The sequence below is a fragment of the Hemiscyllium ocellatum genome, chromosome 12, assembly GCF_020745735.1.
Source record: "Hemiscyllium ocellatum isolate sHemOce1 chromosome 12, sHemOce1.pat.X.cur, whole genome shotgun sequence".
Classification (NCBI taxonomy): domain Eukaryota; kingdom Metazoa; phylum Chordata; class Chondrichthyes; order Orectolobiformes; family Hemiscylliidae; genus Hemiscyllium; species Hemiscyllium ocellatum.
In genome coordinates this window covers 42,780,522-42,798,895 of record NC_083412.1, presented here as the reverse complement: position 1 = coordinate 42,798,895, position 18,374 = coordinate 42,780,522, and the positions used below count along the sequence as shown (strand labels likewise).

General features: G+C 39.3%; 1 protein-coding gene across 1 annotated transcript in view; it reads left to right on the top strand.

Annotated features, from left to right (window-relative positions):
- pola1 (polymerase (DNA directed), alpha 1) overlaps positions 1 to 18,374 on the top strand; it is a 268,722-nt gene that overhangs the window by 15,275 nt on the left and 235,073 nt on the right. The window contains exons 6-9 of the mRNA XM_060833523.1: positions 3,753 to 3,815; positions 3,951 to 4,052; positions 5,821 to 6,034; positions 14,332 to 14,473. Of these exons, the coding sequence (XP_060689506.1) occupies positions 3,753 to 3,815; positions 3,951 to 4,052; positions 5,821 to 6,034; positions 14,332 to 14,473 (521 nt within the window). The remainder of the gene's footprint in view (positions 1 to 3,752; positions 3,816 to 3,950; positions 4,053 to 5,820; positions 6,035 to 14,331; positions 14,474 to 18,374) is intronic.

Below are 18,374 nucleotides of genomic sequence, written 5' to 3'. Positions count from 1 at the left end.
ACAGTCCAAAGATGTGCGGGTAAGGTGAATTGGCCATGCTAATTTGCCCATAGTGTTATGTAAGGGGTAAATGTAAGGGTATGGGTGGGTTGCACTTCGGCAGGTCGGTGTGGACTTGTTGGGCTGAAGGGCCTGTTTCCACACTGTAAGTAATCTAATCCAATCTAAACAAAAAACCTAATTGACTTATTAGTTTTCCAATGTAATATGATTAGAGAAGGATTTAGCTTGTACTCAAGTGTGGTATTAAGTTCTTCAAACTTTGTGAGAGTTTTCCTTTTTGACTATTTGAGTTAAGTTGAGCAGGATCTATTGCCTTCCTTGCTTTAGGTGAGGAACTCATGACTCATAGGACCGTTGCTTAATTTAAAGGAACAAAACCTTTGCCTGTGTGGTTAGTTAATTTTCAATATTAAACCATTTTAAGTGATAACAAATTGTCCAATCTGATGTTAATCCTCAAGCTCCTAAGTGGAGCAATAAGGTACGGCCTACCATACATCAGTTTGAATCCTTCCCAAAAGCCCTTTTAACATCCTTTGACGCTATAACCTATTATTAGCTGAACTTACATTTAGTATTTTCAAATTGACCATCCCATACACTTTCTGTGGTCCTGCTACATCTTTAAAACTTATTTCAGATTTTGCAGAATTTGGATTTTTGGCTGTTAGTTTTACCAAAATAGAAAATAATTAGTCTTTTATGATTATAGGACTCGTGGGTTTGAAACCTGACTGATTATATTCCAACTTTAAAATAAATCTTATTGCATGTAGAAGGTCATTCAGTGCAAGACATCTTTGCAGGATTTCTGAACCATGTCCACGTTTTTTTTCCCCCAAGTTGTTTTTTGTTTCTGGTATACTTTCCTGCTTTTTGTTTTTGTAAACTATTGAATTTTGCTTTCAGCACGATTTCTTATATTGTACCCTTGTTAGCCTAAGTTAAGTTCCTCCTTCTGATATCCTCCTCTCTCTCTCCCTCTCTTGTTTTGGTAGAAACTTTAATTTACTTCAATTTTCTATGACAACCTGTCCTCCTGTTTACTGTACTGAAATTCCCTGGACTTCTCTGGTATCTCCTTTATTTTTCTTTTCCCTGATACAATTGCGGATCTTTTCTTCATCCTGCAAGGCTTTCACAGCTTTCCTAAAGGAAGCCACTCAAGTTTGGATACCAGTATCTGAATTAACCTATATTATGATCTGTGTAAGATAGCATTACTTCTTTGCTTTAGTACTCAATCATTTAATTTACACTATCTCTTGAAAGTTTTGTTTCTTTGCTGGATTCTTCAATACAGTACATGGGCTAGGACACCCCAGTTATGTTTTGCAGGGGCATGCTTGAACATAGAGCATTACAGCTCAGCACAGGCCCTTTGGCCCTCATGTTGCGCTGACCTGTGAAACCAATCTAAAGCCTGTCTAACCTTCAGTATTCCATTATCATCCATATGTTTATCCAATGACCATTTAAATGCCCTTAATGTTGACGCGTCCACTACTGTTGCAGGCAAGGCATTCCAAACCTTTATCACTCTGAGTAAAGAACCCACCTCAGACATCTGTTCTATGTCTATCACCCCTCAATTTAAAGCTATGTCCCCTCATGTGAGCAATCACTATCCGAGGAAAAAGGTTTTCACTGTCCATCCTATATAATCCTCTGATCATCTTGTATGCCTCTATTCAGTCACCTCTTAACCTTCTCTCTAACAAAAAGGTCCTCATAAGACCTTTCCTTCATTCCAGGCAACATCCTGGTAAATCTCCTCTGCATCCTTTCCAATGCGTCCATATCCTTCCTGTAATGCGGCAACCAGAACTGTACGCAATACTCCAAGTGCGGCTGCACCAGAGTTTTGTGCAGTTGCAACATGACCTCATGATTCCAAAACCCAATCCCTCTACTAATAAAAGCTAACACACCATATTCCTTTTTAACAACCCTATCAACTTGGGTGGCAACTATCAGGAATCTATGCACATCTTACCATTAGCCCAGTACTCTGCATTTCTGTTGCTCCTTCCAAAGTGAATAACCTTGCACTTTTTCGCATTAAATTCTATTTGCTTCCTCTCAGCCCAACTCTGTAGCTTATCTATGTCCCTCTGTAATCTATAGCATCCTTCCGCACAGTGCACAACTCCATCGAACTTAGTTAGTTATCTGCAAATTTACTAACCCATCCTTCTTTCCAATTTTATTGATGATCTTTTCTCTCTCAGTCAGTTTCAAGCTCCAAACTAATCTGATCTTTGGCTCTTCATTAGTCATGATAGTTCTGCAGCTGTCAGTTTCCTTAACATCTCTGTTACCCCTGTCCCTCCAAGTGCTAGACACAAGAATACCTGTCTAATCTTGATCACACACTTAAATTGGAGTATTTCAGATCCGAGGGTATCTGATGCTTTAGGTCTAACAGGCCTCACTTTGCTAGCTCTGAAGTGGCTGCAACTCTCATTATCCTACTGAGCAAAGTTAACTTGTTGGTTTCATTTCTCTAATTCTACCCTCACCTCCAAAAACAAGTGAGATGAATTTATGTATTTCTTTGTTACCCAGGGTGAGACCACATGTTTAGCTACCTCTTTGCCTCATTCACTTCATCCTCTGCCACAGCACCTTCACTGGATCACCTAAACCAAATCTTTCCCCAAGTTTCTGTCTCGTCAAACTTCTGTGATCATCTTGCTCAAGAGTAGCACTTCTTGTTTCCCTGATCCTTCCACTAAATAGCTTGCCTCTTAAGTTGTCAGTCCACATTGGCTAACATTATAAACTGGTTCTACTCCTCCTGTGTTGTTGTCCACTCTTTCAAAATTACCATTATCACACTGGCCTCTCTGAAAACCCAAACCGTACCATTTTGTTCTTGAAAATCGTCAGTCCACCTCTAGTTTTCTTTTCCGAAGTACTTGAACGTTATCTTATCTCCCTAATCAGTGCCACCTTTTTTACCATTCCAGGTTAGGATCTGTCCATTCAGGTTTCTGCTGGACCCAGTACTGAACTCGTGCTGATCATGAATAATATCCTGTGACTTTGGTGCGCCTTTGAATCGTGTCCTTCCTGACCACTGTGTAGCTTTTGTGATTTTGGACGATAGAAATCTCCTCTAGTGCCTTACAGTCATCCAACTAGAAGTGACACTTTGTTCAATACTTGGCTACCAATTGTAGCCAGATCACTTCCAGCAGTTCCTTTCCTTCCCATGCTAGTGCCTTTATTTCCAGGGTCCCCCAAGGATTTATTCTTGTCTGGTTTCCTCACCACTGTCCTTAATCTCTCACTGTCAGCTGCATTCTGCCTCCTAGAAGCACCATCTACAGCCACAGTGTCAGCTTCCACAAGTTTACTGATAATTATCCAACATGTCACATTCACTGACTCCCATCTCGAATTCTTATCCCAGCATATGCTCACTTCAAGCTGTCCTTTTCTCTGCTTCTGACAAACGGAGCATCTCCCTCTTCACTATCACTACGGAATTGTCTTTCTAACCTCTGCCTTTCCATCGAATGTTTCCTTTCATGGTGTCCTTAAAACGTCTTGGCAGCCCTCCAGTAACGTTAGCGTTGTGTCTTGTTTTATTTGGTTTGATCTTTGAAACACCTTGAGGCACTTTTTCTGCATTAGAGAATCGATTAACACTACTTATGATTGGTTGTGGAGAGGGCCATGCCACTGACTATTCTGACGGCATGTCGAGCTGCACGTTGTAAATGATCTTTTTATTTTTGCAGAAAGATGTTGATCTATCTAAGGATGATCTACTGGGAGATATACTTAATGATCTTCATGCAGATGTAAGGACTAAATCATATTTATGTATTTCAGATCATTTATGTTTCACGAATTGCTTACTCGCTTTTCCTATCTTGTCAGTATGAATTGCATTAGTGTTTATGTATTTCTAAATGATAAATGTTTGAATTTAACAGGTACCTTCACTAACTACACCACCACCTGCAGTCATTTTAAAGAGGAAGAAACCTGTTGGAGTATTAGCGAATCCATTTTCCGTCAGGCCGCCCACCCTCAAGGTACCTCTGTAAATGTATTCGGGAAATGTTAAAGGACTAACATCACTTGGGTTGGAAAGTAAGCAGTAAATTGTTTGACATTGTTTCAATGTGACTGTATCTGATTGTTGAAAGAAACCCTGGACAAATGTTCCCATTTATTCTTTTTATGTCTCTATGAATGCTGTCTGCATTTTCTCTGTTTCTAATTAAAACACCTCCTTAATGATGACTGGATGTTCTAATATCATTTTGAATCAGTGTGATTATGGAAGTGGCCATTGTCCATAATATTATAAACTTTGCTTGTGTAAAATGTAATGTCAGCAAGAGATTTTGCAAAGTGTGCAACTAAACTATATGCTATTATATGGTCACATGGTGAGCTGCTTGTCTCCCCTTCATACCACAACGTTTTAGTGGTTCTTTCTGGCTCGAGGTTGATCATTGAGGTACAGAGCGGGATGTGACTGATAGTATATGATTCTACCAAAGTTTGAGACAAGTAGGCGTATTTAGGTGACTTCTGTTTGTGTTTTTTTGTCAGTGGGATATAGGAGTTGCTGGCTAGCCAGTATTTATTACCTATCCCGAAATGCCTTTAAGGGTCAGCCACCTTGTATGCCTGGAGTTACATGTAGGCCAGACTAGGTAAAAGTGGCAGGCGTTCTTCCCAAAAGGACATTGTAGGACCTGATGGGTTTTAATGATAATCGATAGTTGTTTCATGGTCGCCATTAGGCTTTTCTATTGAATTCAGATTTCATCTGCTGTAATGGGATTTGAACCCATATCCTCAGAAACATGAGTGGGCCATGAAATTGCAGCTGCAGTTTAATGCAGATAAATGTGAGATGTTGCAATTTGGTAAGACCAACCAGGGCAGGACTCGCACAGTTAATGCAAGGGACCTGGGGAGTGTTTTTGAACAAAGAGATTGAGGGGTTCAGGTTCATAGTTCTTTGAAATTAGCATCCCAGGTAAACAGGGTAGTAAAGAAGGGTTTTCTTCATTGGTTTTTTTCTCCAGACTAGAGTAAAGCGGTGAATATATGGAATGAGCTGCCAGGGGAAGTAGGAGAGGTAAATCCAATTATAACATTTAAAAGCCATTTGGAGAGGAACATAGAATGGAAAGGTTTCGGGGGCTATCGGCAAATTGCAGGAAAATGGACAACTTAAGTTAGGAAACTTGGTCGGCATGGATGAATTGGGCAACCGGTTTGGGGGGGGTGGGGGTGGGGAGGATTTAGTTGAATCTAAGGAAGAATGAGAAGTCAATGTTTGAGTGAACATATCAGCCAATTGGAGAGGAAGACATTTACAAGGAAGAGATTGAAGGCTCCCAGATGCGAAGAACTTTGAAGATCTATTTCACCCTCTGTCAATAATTTACTCTTTTAATAAATGCTCATCATTTCAGTATCACAGGTCTTCAGGCAGCTCAATACTTCACTATTTTCAAAACTAGAGGACATAGGTTTAATGTGAAAGGGCAAAGGTATAAAAGGGACTAAGGGGCAATGTTTTCACACAGAGGTGGTGCATGTATGGAATGAACTGCCAGAGGGAGTTGTGCAGGTGCATACAATTATAACACTTAAAAGGTATCTGAATGGGTATAGGAACAGAAAGGATTTAAAGGGATATGGGCCAAATGCCGGCAAATGGGACTAGATTAATTTAGGATATCTGGTTGGCATGGGCAAGTTGAACTGAGGGTTTGTTTCTGTGCTGTACATCTCTGTGACTCTAGAAAATTTAGTTTGCATTTATTTTTGAATGCTCAGGATTCTCCGGTCCTCAATTCTAATCATCAGAACAATTCCATAAGGAAGACAGTTGTTACTGAAGGAGTGGTCAGTGTTGTGGACTCTGCCCAGTCTGCTCCAGTGAGATCCTCAATCAAGCAGGTACCTGTGAAGCAAGAAGAAAAGAGACTAGCAGCTGTGGTGAAGGACAGCTCAGCAGCTGTGACTTTAAACGAAGAGAAAATTGCTGAAGGTACGATTCCACTCCCCCATTTATTTTTTAGACTGACCTACGCTGTGGTCTTGTTTCAGGCAGATGAACAGCCCTTTCATACAATATCTGGCTGACCAGTTTTTTTTTGTCTAATTCCTAATTGGAAAGTGTTAAATTTAAATGGAATCTGATTCACACGGTGGTCCTGTTATCTAAGTGTATGTAACTTTGGTGGACTCTCTTAATTTATTTTCCTCCTTAACTCAGTTCTAGCCAATTTGATTTGATTTATCTTGTATTTTTATTTCCATCCTGAGAGTTTACCATTTTATTTTATTGCAAATTATTTTTGTCTGCATGTTCCACATAACTCACACTTACTTATCTGTTCTTCTTCTGGTGCTTTTTATTTTGAATTGTTCCTGGAGTGTGTATCAGTATTGGAAAGGCCACATTTACCTCTTGTCTGTACTTACCCTGAGAAGACAGTGATTGCGTTAACTGCTGCTACCTAAGGTGACGCTGGCTGGTGAAGGGCGAGGAGAAATGGTTAGATCTTCTCTTGTTAATGGTAATTATGAGTGAAGAGCCCTTACTTTGAGTTTACATGTATAAATGTTAGCAGACCTTGTTCGGATTGCAGCTGATTTTTGCTATTCGAGCAGTGAGCCAGCACATTTCTGAGGAGTTGCAAATGGAACTGAATGCTGGATTTGTTGGGCCTTTCTTTTGTGCCTGTATTTGAGAGAAAGTCATTGATGCAGTTACAAATGTTTGTCTTGTGGATCTCTTGCAGTAAGGCTGTATGGCTGAACCAGCCACAAACATCATCCTTTTTGTTGAGTTTGACTCTAGCCAATTCTTTTGACCTCCATGTTGGTAAGACTCATGGCGTCTGATTCAAAGTTCAGGCTCTTCAGGCAAATTAAGATTTTTCTTCCCCATATTTAAATCAAGACTATGATCAGATTTGCAACTTTGTTCCTGAGCAGTGTGTCTGTGGGTAGGTGTCAGGGTTGACTCTTTACATCATTTTACTGATGGTTTTCGAGGAAGCTTTAAAACTGGCATGATAATTATCCAAAGTAGACGTATATAATTTATGTGCATTGGACCTACCATGACAACCATCCATATTGTGAGATAGATACCAGTGTAATAGATGTACTGGCACATTTTGGCTGGGGAGCAACTATGCTGGTTGCTATGGTTTAAGCTCTCCAGTCGGTGCATTATCAGGTCTCTGTTTCATTCTCCTTAAAATCCCATTAAAAGAACCAGATTGGCTGAACATAGTCGGGTTGATTTGAATCTTGGGAGGAGTTTGAGCAGGATCCCACACTCTGCTCTTGTGCTGCATTTTTCACTTAGGTTATTTTAGAGGTGTTACATAATATTGTAAAGTTGGTTCATTAACTGTCAATGAAATAGCTGTTTATAGTATAAATTTTTAAAAATGCATTGTGCAGGAAGGTGGGTTGGGTGATGGGAGGAGGGATGACAGTTGAACTGGATTCCAAATAAAAAGGAATGTGGTAAATAATTTCCTTGACCTTCAGTGTTGTTCTGAGTTGCCTGATATCAGGAGAGAAAAGCAGAGAATGTGCTTTTTGTAAAGTTTGACACATGTACCTATTTTTGTCGTTCATTGGCCACTAGGTGGTGGTAGAATAAAGCTTAGGGAATGTATTGCTTGTTGTAGGACTTCTAATTACACTGTGAGAAAAGGTCAGTGTTGTATAATTAGATGAAAATATTGATGTAAACTAATTTAAGAAGCGCCCCTTTTTGTAGCACATCACACAAATAGAGCATTGCGATTGCTAATTTAGGAATCACTTTGGAACTGAGTTTTACAGTTGTCAGGGAGAAGTGGATAAGCAGAATCAGGAAATGTGAATGTCACATTGTGCAGTTTGAAGGTGTAATCATGTCAAAATTGTTAGTACATATCTCCACCCTTCTTCTTTAACATGGGGGACCTAGGTAGTAGCTCTTTGGTTTATGCCTGTGTTCTTACCCAGCCAAATATTGTTGCTGAAGAGCTGGTTTTTATTAACAACTAAACAACATTACTTGCCACTAAGCGCAAACAGAGCTGCACTTAAAGATTTAGCAATCTTTATGGCAGGGGTTTCCCATTTCCCAAAGTTAGCTTGAATCTAGCACCAGACCAAGGGGATCTCTTAGATTTCTGGCAACGTGAAGTCATCATGGGGATAAGCAACCAATCATATTAAAATATTCTCACAGCCAATCAGGGAGTAAATGCAGGGACCTACCTTCACTTTTTAATATCATTTAATATCAATGAATTGTATGTACGGTAATAATGAATTATCACATTTTTCTTCAAAATGGAGAAATGTGGCATTCTGTGAGTATAAAAATAGATTCTCAAGGTTGAAGGGTTTTCAGAAATTATGAATCTAATGAACATTTGAAAAAAATCAGTTACATAACATTCTTCGAAGCGTAAACTTTTTAGGGGCTTTTGGAATTGAGATGAATAACTTAATGGACAACTTTGCTCAGTTCAGTGATTTTCTAATTAATTAAGGATTAATGTAGTTGATGTGGTGTCCATGGACTTCCAAAAGGTATTTGATAAAGTGCCACATAATAGGCTTGAAGTTAATGGAATAAAAAGAACAGAGGCAGTGTGGATGCATAGTAAATTCAGTGGTGAACACTAATTTGTTTTGTAGATGGGAGAAAGATATATGTGGAGTTCCGAGGATCAATGTTGGAACTATTGCTTTTTTTGATGTATATCGATGACCTTATCTTTGGTGTGCAGGGCACAATTTGAAAATTTGGAAATGACATACATTTGGAAGTATTGTGAACCATGAGGGTGTTACTGACAAACTCTAGGACATCGGCTCGTTGAATAGGTCGTAAAGTGACAGATAAGAGTTAATGCAGTAAAATAATACAATTTGGTTGGAAATATATAGTGGTGAGTGAAGAATGTTATCGAGGAGTACAACAGGATCTTGCTCAACTGGGCCAGTGAGCTGAGGAATGGCAGATGGGGTTTAATTCCAATAAATGCGAGGTGTTGCATTTTAATAAGACAAACCAGTACAGGACTTGCATAATTAATGATAGGGCCAAGGAGTGTTGTCGAAGAGAGAGATTGATGGATGCAGGTACATTGTTCCTTGTCACAGGTAGACACGGTAGTGAGGAAGGGTATGGAAAGCTTGCCTTCATCGGTCAGAGCATTGAGTACAGGAGTTGGGGCGTCGTGTTACAGCTGTACAAGACATTGGTAAGGCCACATTTGAAATACTGCATACATTTCTGGTAGTCTTCCTATGGGAAGAACGTTATAAATCGTTTGTGCACCTTTTCCAGCTTATTAAGAATGTTACCAAGGCTGGGAGGTTTAAGTTATAGGGGGAGACTAGATAAGTTAGGACTTTGTTCCTGGAGCCCAGGAGGCTGATGGGTGACCTTCTTCTTGAGGTTTATAAAATCATTGCAAGCATGGATAAGGTGAATAGCCAAGGTCTTTTTCCCAGGCTAGGGGAGTCCAAAGCTAAAGAGCATCGGTTAAGGTGAGAGCGGAAGGATGTAATAGGGACCTGACTGGCAGCTTTTTCACACACAGGGTGGAGTGTGTATGGTACAAGCTGCCAGAGGAAGTTGTGGAAGTGGGTACAGTTACAACATTGTGAAAGATGTTTGGACAGGTACATGAATAGGAACAGTTTAGAGGGATATGGCTTGATGGTAGGAGACTTCGCTAGTTTCCAAATCTCCCCTTCCACCACCTCATCCCAGATCCAACCCTCCAACTCAGCACCACCCTCTTGACCTGTCCAACCTGTCCTTCTTCCTTCCCAATATCCGCTCCACCCTTCACACTAACCTATTACAAGCACCCACCTGTATCCACCTATCACTTTCCCAGCTACATTTCCTCCAGCCCCACCCACACCCCTTATTTATCTCTCAGCCCTTTTCAAACCATCGCTCCCCCCACCCCAAACACCCCAACATGCCTGATGAAGGGCCTGTGCCCAAAACGTTGATTCTGCTGCTCCTTGGATTCTGCCTGATCTGCTGTGATCTTCCAGCACCACACTTGCCAATGTAAGAAGACTGCGTTCAAATCAATTGAGTTCTTGAAAATTGAGGGAAATGCATCAACTTTCTAACTACCTAATTCTTTTAAGACCTTAGGATGAAGTTCATCAGAACCCAAGTGCTTGCTAGCCCACATCCCTAGCAGCTTTTGTTGTACCATTTCTCTGGTGGTTGTGATTTTCCTGAGTTTCTCCTTCCTTTCCATTTTATGATTACAGTTGCTTTTGAACAATTACTTGTATCTTCTATAGTAAAGACTGATGCATAATAACTGTTCATTTTACTTTTCATTCAATATACTTTCCATTATTGGTTTTTCAGGCTGACTTTTATAGGGCCAAAATTCGCTTTTGTTAATTACTCTCTTTTTTAAATTAAAAAATGTGTTTCTGGAAGCAGTCCATCTCATACTTGTGGCTAGCTTTCTCTTGTGCTTTGATTTTTCTCTCCTTGTTAGTATTTTAGTCATTCTTGACAGTATTTTTTATATCCAGTTCAATCTTGTGACTTTGCACGTGTCTTTGTACAGTTATATATTTTCTTTTAGTTTGATACTATTCTTTACCCATTCTAGTTAATCACAGATGCTTGATTTGGTTTATTGTGGTCAGATGTACTTATGTAAAGTGAAAAGTTTTTTTGCATCAGTACAGGCAGATCATAGCAAACAAGGATATACAGATCATAGGGTGCTCAGAGTGAGGTAGACAAGGTTACAGCTGTATAGGAGCAAAACAAAATTAACATGAGCAAAAGCAACATTATTTGAAGTGAGGTCCAGCAGGGAAGAAGCTGTTCAAGCTTCTGCATATCTTCCTGATGGAATAAGTTGTAAGAGTACATTACTGGGGTGGGAGGCATCTTTGATGATATTGGATGGGAGGTTGGCTTCCGTGATGGTCTGGGCTGTGCTCACAACCTGTAATGTCTCATGGGCTTGGGCAGAGCAGTTGCCTTACTAGGCCATTATGCAACTGTATAGAATCATTTCAATGGTGCATTTGTAAAAGTTGGTGAAGGTCCTTATGGACGTGCCAAATTTCCCAAGCTGCCTTTTCTGTCCTGGATCTGTCCTTTGAGACTTTTTTTTTCTAGTCATATCCTGAAGATAAAATACTTACAAGACTGCAGGGAAAATGTGAGAGAACTGAGACTGGGTAATTTGCTGTTGCTGAGAGGGCATTGATTCCTGACTGGTAACCATTCTATATAGAGAAATATTGAATTACTGACAACAGCTTCTAGATTTCTGTGTTTAACTGTGCACGTACAAACTCCAAAAGCTGCTTTCAGTTTTAGAGGGTAATGATGGCAAGCACAATGGATCCCATTTCTATTTTTAACTGTCACAAAAGCTCAACAGTTATCTTCTGTGGCTGAGTATTGTTATATTGTCTATTATTTTACCAGTTTTTTTCTGGGTCATGCTCTGGCTATTGATGACCTAGTTCCAGGTCTTTTCAACTATTGCACCAAGCTACATGAAATGGAACAGACAATTGTTCAATTTCAGGAGCTAGGGTTTCAGTTTTCCAGGTCTTTTGTCACTTATCCACTGTAGCATTGAAAGAGGCACAGAATCCAGGAAAAAGAGATGAACTGTCTTTGGATCAACTTCAAAAACAAAAACTAAAGTTGCTGGAAAAACACAGCGGGTCTGGCAGCATCTGTGAAGAGAAATCAAAGTTCTCGTTTCAGGCCCATGGACCCTTCCTCAGAACTGGACCAAAATGCTAACTTTAATTTCTTTTCATAGATGCTGCCAGATCTGCTGAGCCTTTCCAGCAACTTCTGTTTTTGTTTCTGATTTATAGCATCCGTACTTCTTTTAGTTTTTATTTGGATCATTTTGCCAGTGCTGTTTCACCAAAGTGCAACTTCTATTCTCTCCCCTAAAGTTTCATCTCTGATGTCAGATAGATAATGCACTGCAGCATAAACATCCCATTATTCATCACATGCGAGCAGCTTCTGTTGTTTCACACGATGTATCCTATGTTTTATCTGGACAGAGAAGCAGCCTTGTGTTGTGGATCCATTCCCACTCCGAGCTAGATAGTAGATTTTAAGAGGTCTGCTGGTGGCACTGCATGTTTAGCCTATTTTGTGGGTCTATGGTACAGAATCTTGCATACCTTTCCTCCCTTGTGGAGTACTAACCTTTTGATATCTCTGTGTAGTTACTAAGTTTAGTCAATGCAACTTCAGTGGCAGGGAAAGTCCAGTGCTTGTTGCCCACGAACTTTCAGCTGCACGTGACACTGAATCACCACACCCCTGAATTTTAAAAGAAATGCTTTTGAAAGATTAATGGAGGAGCATGTGTCTGTTGCTAGGGGAAGTTTGGCACAGAGTTGATGTACTGATATCTGAGTTTAAGACAGTGCGCTGCATCAGGGAGGTTGCGAGTTACTTGATCCAGGAAGAAATCAAACCCCTTTAAACACTTTAGTTTGGTCAGAGGTCAGAGCGGGAAAGTATGAATATGAAACATTGAATGGCAGATGTAGTGATCCAGAAGGGAGCACTAATGGAATCGCAGCCACTCCACTCGTTTAAGCAAGTTCATATTCCTGAAGGTGATCTGGACAGGATAATTAAACTGAGCACAATGCCACAGTGCAAGGAGCCATTCAAGTTGGAATGTGTGGTGTCGTCAAAGACTATAATTTGGGGACAGATATAGTTCTCCGCAACCAAGTGCACAAGTCCCAAGAACTGTATTGTTGGCTGCTGACATCATTAAGGCATCATTTTGGGTTGGAGGAACTTGGAGTGGGCGGGGAAGAATCCCGTTGTTATGGGCCAAATTGATACCAGGAACATGGGTAGGACTAAGCAAAGGTTCTCCTAAGGGAGTATAAGATAATAATGCCTAAACTGCTTTCTGAGCCAGAGGCAAATTAAGATACAGTAAATAACATCTGAGAACTGTGTATGTGCCCTGAAGATTGATGTGGGAGAAATGGATTTTTGTTTACTGTCACTGGCATGCTGGACAGAGGGAGCTATACTTGTATGATAGGATGATCTTCACTTGAACTGTGCTTAGACCAGTCTCTTGGCAAGTCAAATAATTTAAACTGTTGAACAGACTTGACATTAAATTGTCGTCCATGATGTGCTGTCTGGGCACAGTATAATTGATGGAAGAGTTCAGGGACACTGAAATTTAGCAAGGTGAGGAGAAGTGATAAGATAGAATTGCAAGGTAGCAATATGGACAATGGTAATCAGAGTGTGACAGCAAGGGACAGACCGCACTAACATAAGTGTGCAGCGGGGCACAAGGTTGGAGTTTGGAAAATTGGTAAAAGGACAGGATTAGTGGATCTTTGTCTGAATTCGCATAGTATTCATAAGAAGATAAATTAATTGAGCGCACAAATAGAAATAAGCGCGTATGATTTGATGATCATCAGTGAGATGTGTTTACAAACATACCAAGACTAGAAACTGGATATGCAAGAGTAATTACATTTCAGATAAAGGGAAGACAGATAAAAGGAGGTATGTTAACCCCTGCTAATAGAGATGAGTTTAGAACACTAATGAGAAATGATCTTGGCTGAAAGGATCAGAATGTAGAATCAGTCTGAATAGTCTTGAGAAATAGCCAAGGAAATAAGCCATTGTTGGAAGCAATTTAGGCTTTTTAACAGTAGCTATAATATAAAACAGAAATAATGGGTATTTATGGAAAAGACACTGCAATAATTGTCGTTCATTTAAATCTTCATATAGATTGGATGAATCAAATTGGCAGATACCCATACAGGTAAATTTCAAAAAGGGCATTCAGGATAGTTTTTCATTACACAGAGACAGAATTATTTAATGATTAATTAGTAAAGTCTTGAAAAGAGTGATTGTAACATGATAGAATTTCATATTCAATTTGTGAAACTTGAATGAATGCCTTAACCTTAAGTCAAGGTAATGACTAAAGTATGAAGATAGGGTTAGCTACAGTGACTGGGGAAATAGGTTAAAAACTAAGACATTTAAGGAATTTCTTTTATCTCTCAACAAAAGTATTTTCTATGTTCTTAAAGTATTGCAGATTCTGGAGATCTGAAATTAAAACAGAAAATGCTGGAATTACTCTAATTCTGACAATGTATGGAAAAAGTAAAGTGGGGAAACATGATTAGAGAACTCTTTGTTAAATCTGATAGCTCCATCATTGGTAGTATTCAAGTTCTTGTTTGTTTAAAGTTCTGCTTTTTGATTTGTAGATGAGCTCTCTGCAATGGAGCTCAATAATGATGACTTTGATGAGCCTATGGAAACAGAGTCTGCTGCCACTATGAAAGTAGAGATGAAACCTGAACAAAACATCAGAGTGATAGAACCAGAGGATGAAGACAAATCATTCATGTAAGATGATTGGTGTCAATCTCATTTTGAGAATTACAATAAAATATTTTGGTGATAGATGAAACCGGCATTAACTGTAACCTGTGTCTTAAAGCATCTGAAAGTCTGCATTCAGTAGGCAACTCTGCTGGAGTCACTGAAGCCAGGTCCCTGTAGGTTTAGCACTCATGTACCAGTTAGAACAAATCTTTTGTGGATCATTCCATTGTACTGTGGGTGCGAAGCCATGCAGCAAACTGGAAATAATTGTAGGAGGAGCGAATAGCCTGCCAAAGCTCCCTTTAAAATATGTTCGTGTACAGCCATGCAGGACTCTCAGTGAAATGTGGTGGGTGCAGAAAGACATTAGAGGGAACATTGCTGAGCATGTGTGGGCTCCACACACACTTCTATTAATGCTATGAAGCATAGCAGTAAGTTTCAGGATGATGTAGATCACGATATTGGGCAGGTGGGTTCTCAGACCTGGTACCGGAGGTTCTTGAGGAAATCTAAAGAAGGATGGATGTCCTGCATCCACAAGAGGAAGGAGACCACTTTGCCTTCTCTCCTGTTCTCTTGCAGCAGCTGTTACTGCTGGGCCAAGCCTCTCATCTTCCTGCCATTCTTCTTGTTGATCACAAAAATACCCAACAGGATGTTCATGACAAAACATTCCTTGCTCCTGGAGATGCCTGTAAAGTAGCATACACCTCTTTTTAGTTGAGAATTTCTAGATTCCGTATTGCTAGAGTACTGATGAAGCCAATATGTATGTTTACTTAAATATCTTTCTGCCTCCTGAAGTGTTTTCACTGTATGTAATTTGACATCCTTGTACAATAAAAATCAATCAATCTGAATTTTGAAAATTTCAATATCTTACAGTGATCCAGGTTTCTGTGAATCATGTTTCATAATTTCACTCCATGAAATAATGCCATCTTGTTCCAGCTTCCCCTAACTTCTCTTTTTATAATTTAAAGGCATCAATTAGATCACCTCTTTTAAGACTGAAGTTCACTTCAATTTGTAAAGCCTCAGTCAATTACAATTAATTTCTGAGTTTGCAAGAACCAATATAAAAGCTTACTAATCTTGACCAGTCACAAGATCCATTCCAGCAACAATTATGTTTTGCAGAATTGTTAAGGAGTTTATTAAATTGATCAAAATGAGTACAAGAGAAAAAATTCTTAAGAAAAGCAATGTTTTTTCCATTTTGGGATACTAGTTTGCGATACTGGTTCACAGAAGACTCTTGTTCTCTTGTGATGACTACAATCGTCCTTCTCATGCATTCAGACACTAAGAGTCACCACTTATTAAATTCTGCTCAATTGACCCCTGTGAAGGATAAGACATCCTGAACTCAAATTGGCTTATTACCACAAAGTTTACAGTCAGTATTGGATTGGCTAAACAGCAATGATCCATTTCTTGAGTTGGTTTCTTTAAAAGAGATAGTCATTTTAGTGACATCATTTCCTATTATATCCTGATTAATTATTTGACACTGAAATACCCTTTTAAGATCATAGCTCTGGAATTGTCATAAACAATTAAAGGTTTTTTAGAAGTATGAAAAATTCTCCAATTTACCTGTTCTTTAGACCTAGCTTGACAAAAAAAAAATACATGGACCAGGTTTCTGTATCTAAAGACAATATTTATCTCAAGTAGTTAGACTGTAGCTATAGGTAAATTATTATAAACTATTGGCATAGAACTCTATTAGTTAAAACTCACATCCCCTTTATAAACTCCCCCTTTCACACACTAAGTAAAAACACAAGTGTTATGGGCAGAGGAAAAGCCTAGAAATGCAGTCCAGTGGAACCTGTTCACAGAGTTGTTGAGATGATTCTTCTGCTGGTCACAATGCTGCTTCTTGGTCTACTTTCTCTGTAGGTTGTCACTAGCTTGCAGATGTCAAAGGATAGCTGGCTTACACTTAGATAAAGATCTCAGACTTATTAGTTAAGAGTCACAGCCTGCAGAAAAGATAAACTGATTTTCTTCAGGTTTGACATCACTTTTACTCCAGAGAGCAGAGATAACTCCTGAGCTGGTGGAGGCCTAAAGGCTTCTCTCGGACTTCTGCACAGCTCCAAGCTGCTCACATATCTGAGAACCAATCATATTGTGTTGGCAGTCAGATGGCCTTTGTCATTTATAACTGGTCACTAGTCCACAGACCATTTGTACCAATTGAAGTTCTAGTAAATCTCTACCATGATATGTCAGCAATGGTAGAATAATTTCAGTTTGCTTAGGGTAAATGTGTCACCTTCTAGTCCTTAACTATAATGCATAAATGTCCCAATTGATGCATCAAATTATTCTCTAAAACCTTTAACTACAAAACATATGTGATTCCACAATAACCTTCGATGCCCAAAACACATTAAAGCTCAAATAAACTATATAAAATTAATATACATAGGCCTGTTACATAGTATCAAGTTACAAAATGAAACTAAAAATATACAGAACTGTGTCCTGAGTAAATGTTGCATGCACCTCAAAAGCATGTACTCCTTTGTTAGCTTGAACTCTAACAGTAGGCATAACGTTTTCACCAGGCTGATTTGACTTTGTTCCTTTTAGAAAGTGTTTTAAGAATTGAGTCATAGGGAGAGGCTGAATAGGCTGGGGCTGTTTTCCCTGGAGCATTGGAGCCTGAGAAGAGGGGCATGGGTAGGATAAATAGACAAGGTCTTTTCCCTGGGTTGGGGGAGTCCAGAACTAGAGGGCATTGGTTCAGGGTGACAGGGGAAAGATATAAAAGGGACAATTTTTTTCATGCAGAGGGTGGTGCGTGTATGAGCTGCCAGAGGAAGTGGTCGAGGCCGGTGCAATGACAACATTTAAAAGGCATCTGGATGAGTATATGAATAGGAAGGATTGAGAGGGATATGGGCCAAATGCTGGCAAATGGGACAAAATTAGGTTGGGATATCTGGTCGGCCTGGACGAGTTGTTTCCATGCTCTACATTTCTATGACTATATGACTCTGACTCTAATAATCCCAATCAAGCAGAATAAAATTCAGTTCCTCAATTGCGTAATTAAGTCAAACCTATTAATTTTTGCGAGAAAAGAAATCTCATCCCAACACTCTCATTTGACTAGCCTCAAGGGAATAGCAGTCAAATTTGTCCACATAATTCAACCCTCTGAGTCCTGGTTCTTATTCTGCGAAATGTTTGCTGTGTTTCTTACAAGACCTTCAATTTTTCTGTAATCTTTGTATTTGGCACAAAATACAGCTTTTCAGTTGTGATAAATTCGAGGCTGCTTATAACATACAATTATGTTTACTTCCTATTTTGTTCTAATCGCTGATGGGCAGACATTCCTTCAGTCTCTTTACTTATTGTACCTGTGGACCTGCTTATAAATGTTTGAGTATATTATCACTAAAATCCCATTATTACTTTCCATGCCATCCATGAAGAAAATATTATGATTTATCCTTTCAGGTTCTTAATGTTTCTCTTTTCCAAATTAAATTCAGTCCCTCCTAATTTGTTCAAGTTAGATGGTCAGTCTGATATCCCTTTTGAACTTCCTGTTCTATCTGCACAAACTACTGTGCCTTCTAATTTAGCGCCATCTACAGATGAGCAGGATATAAAATTCTCTATTCCTTCATCAACTTAATAATTCATATAATGAAAAGCTGAGACCCCCACAGCAGGTTGCTGGAGGACATCACATCCTACCAATCGGACAACATTCCCTTCATCCACACTCCCACTCTCTCTCCTCTTAACTTTGTAACATGGATTACTGGTAATCACACTTCATTTTCACTTGTAATCTCCTGTAAACTTGTTAGATGTCTTTGCAAGTCCAAGTTAACAGCACCTGTGTTCACCTCTCTTTCTGCATGTTAGTACAAATTACTTCTCTCAA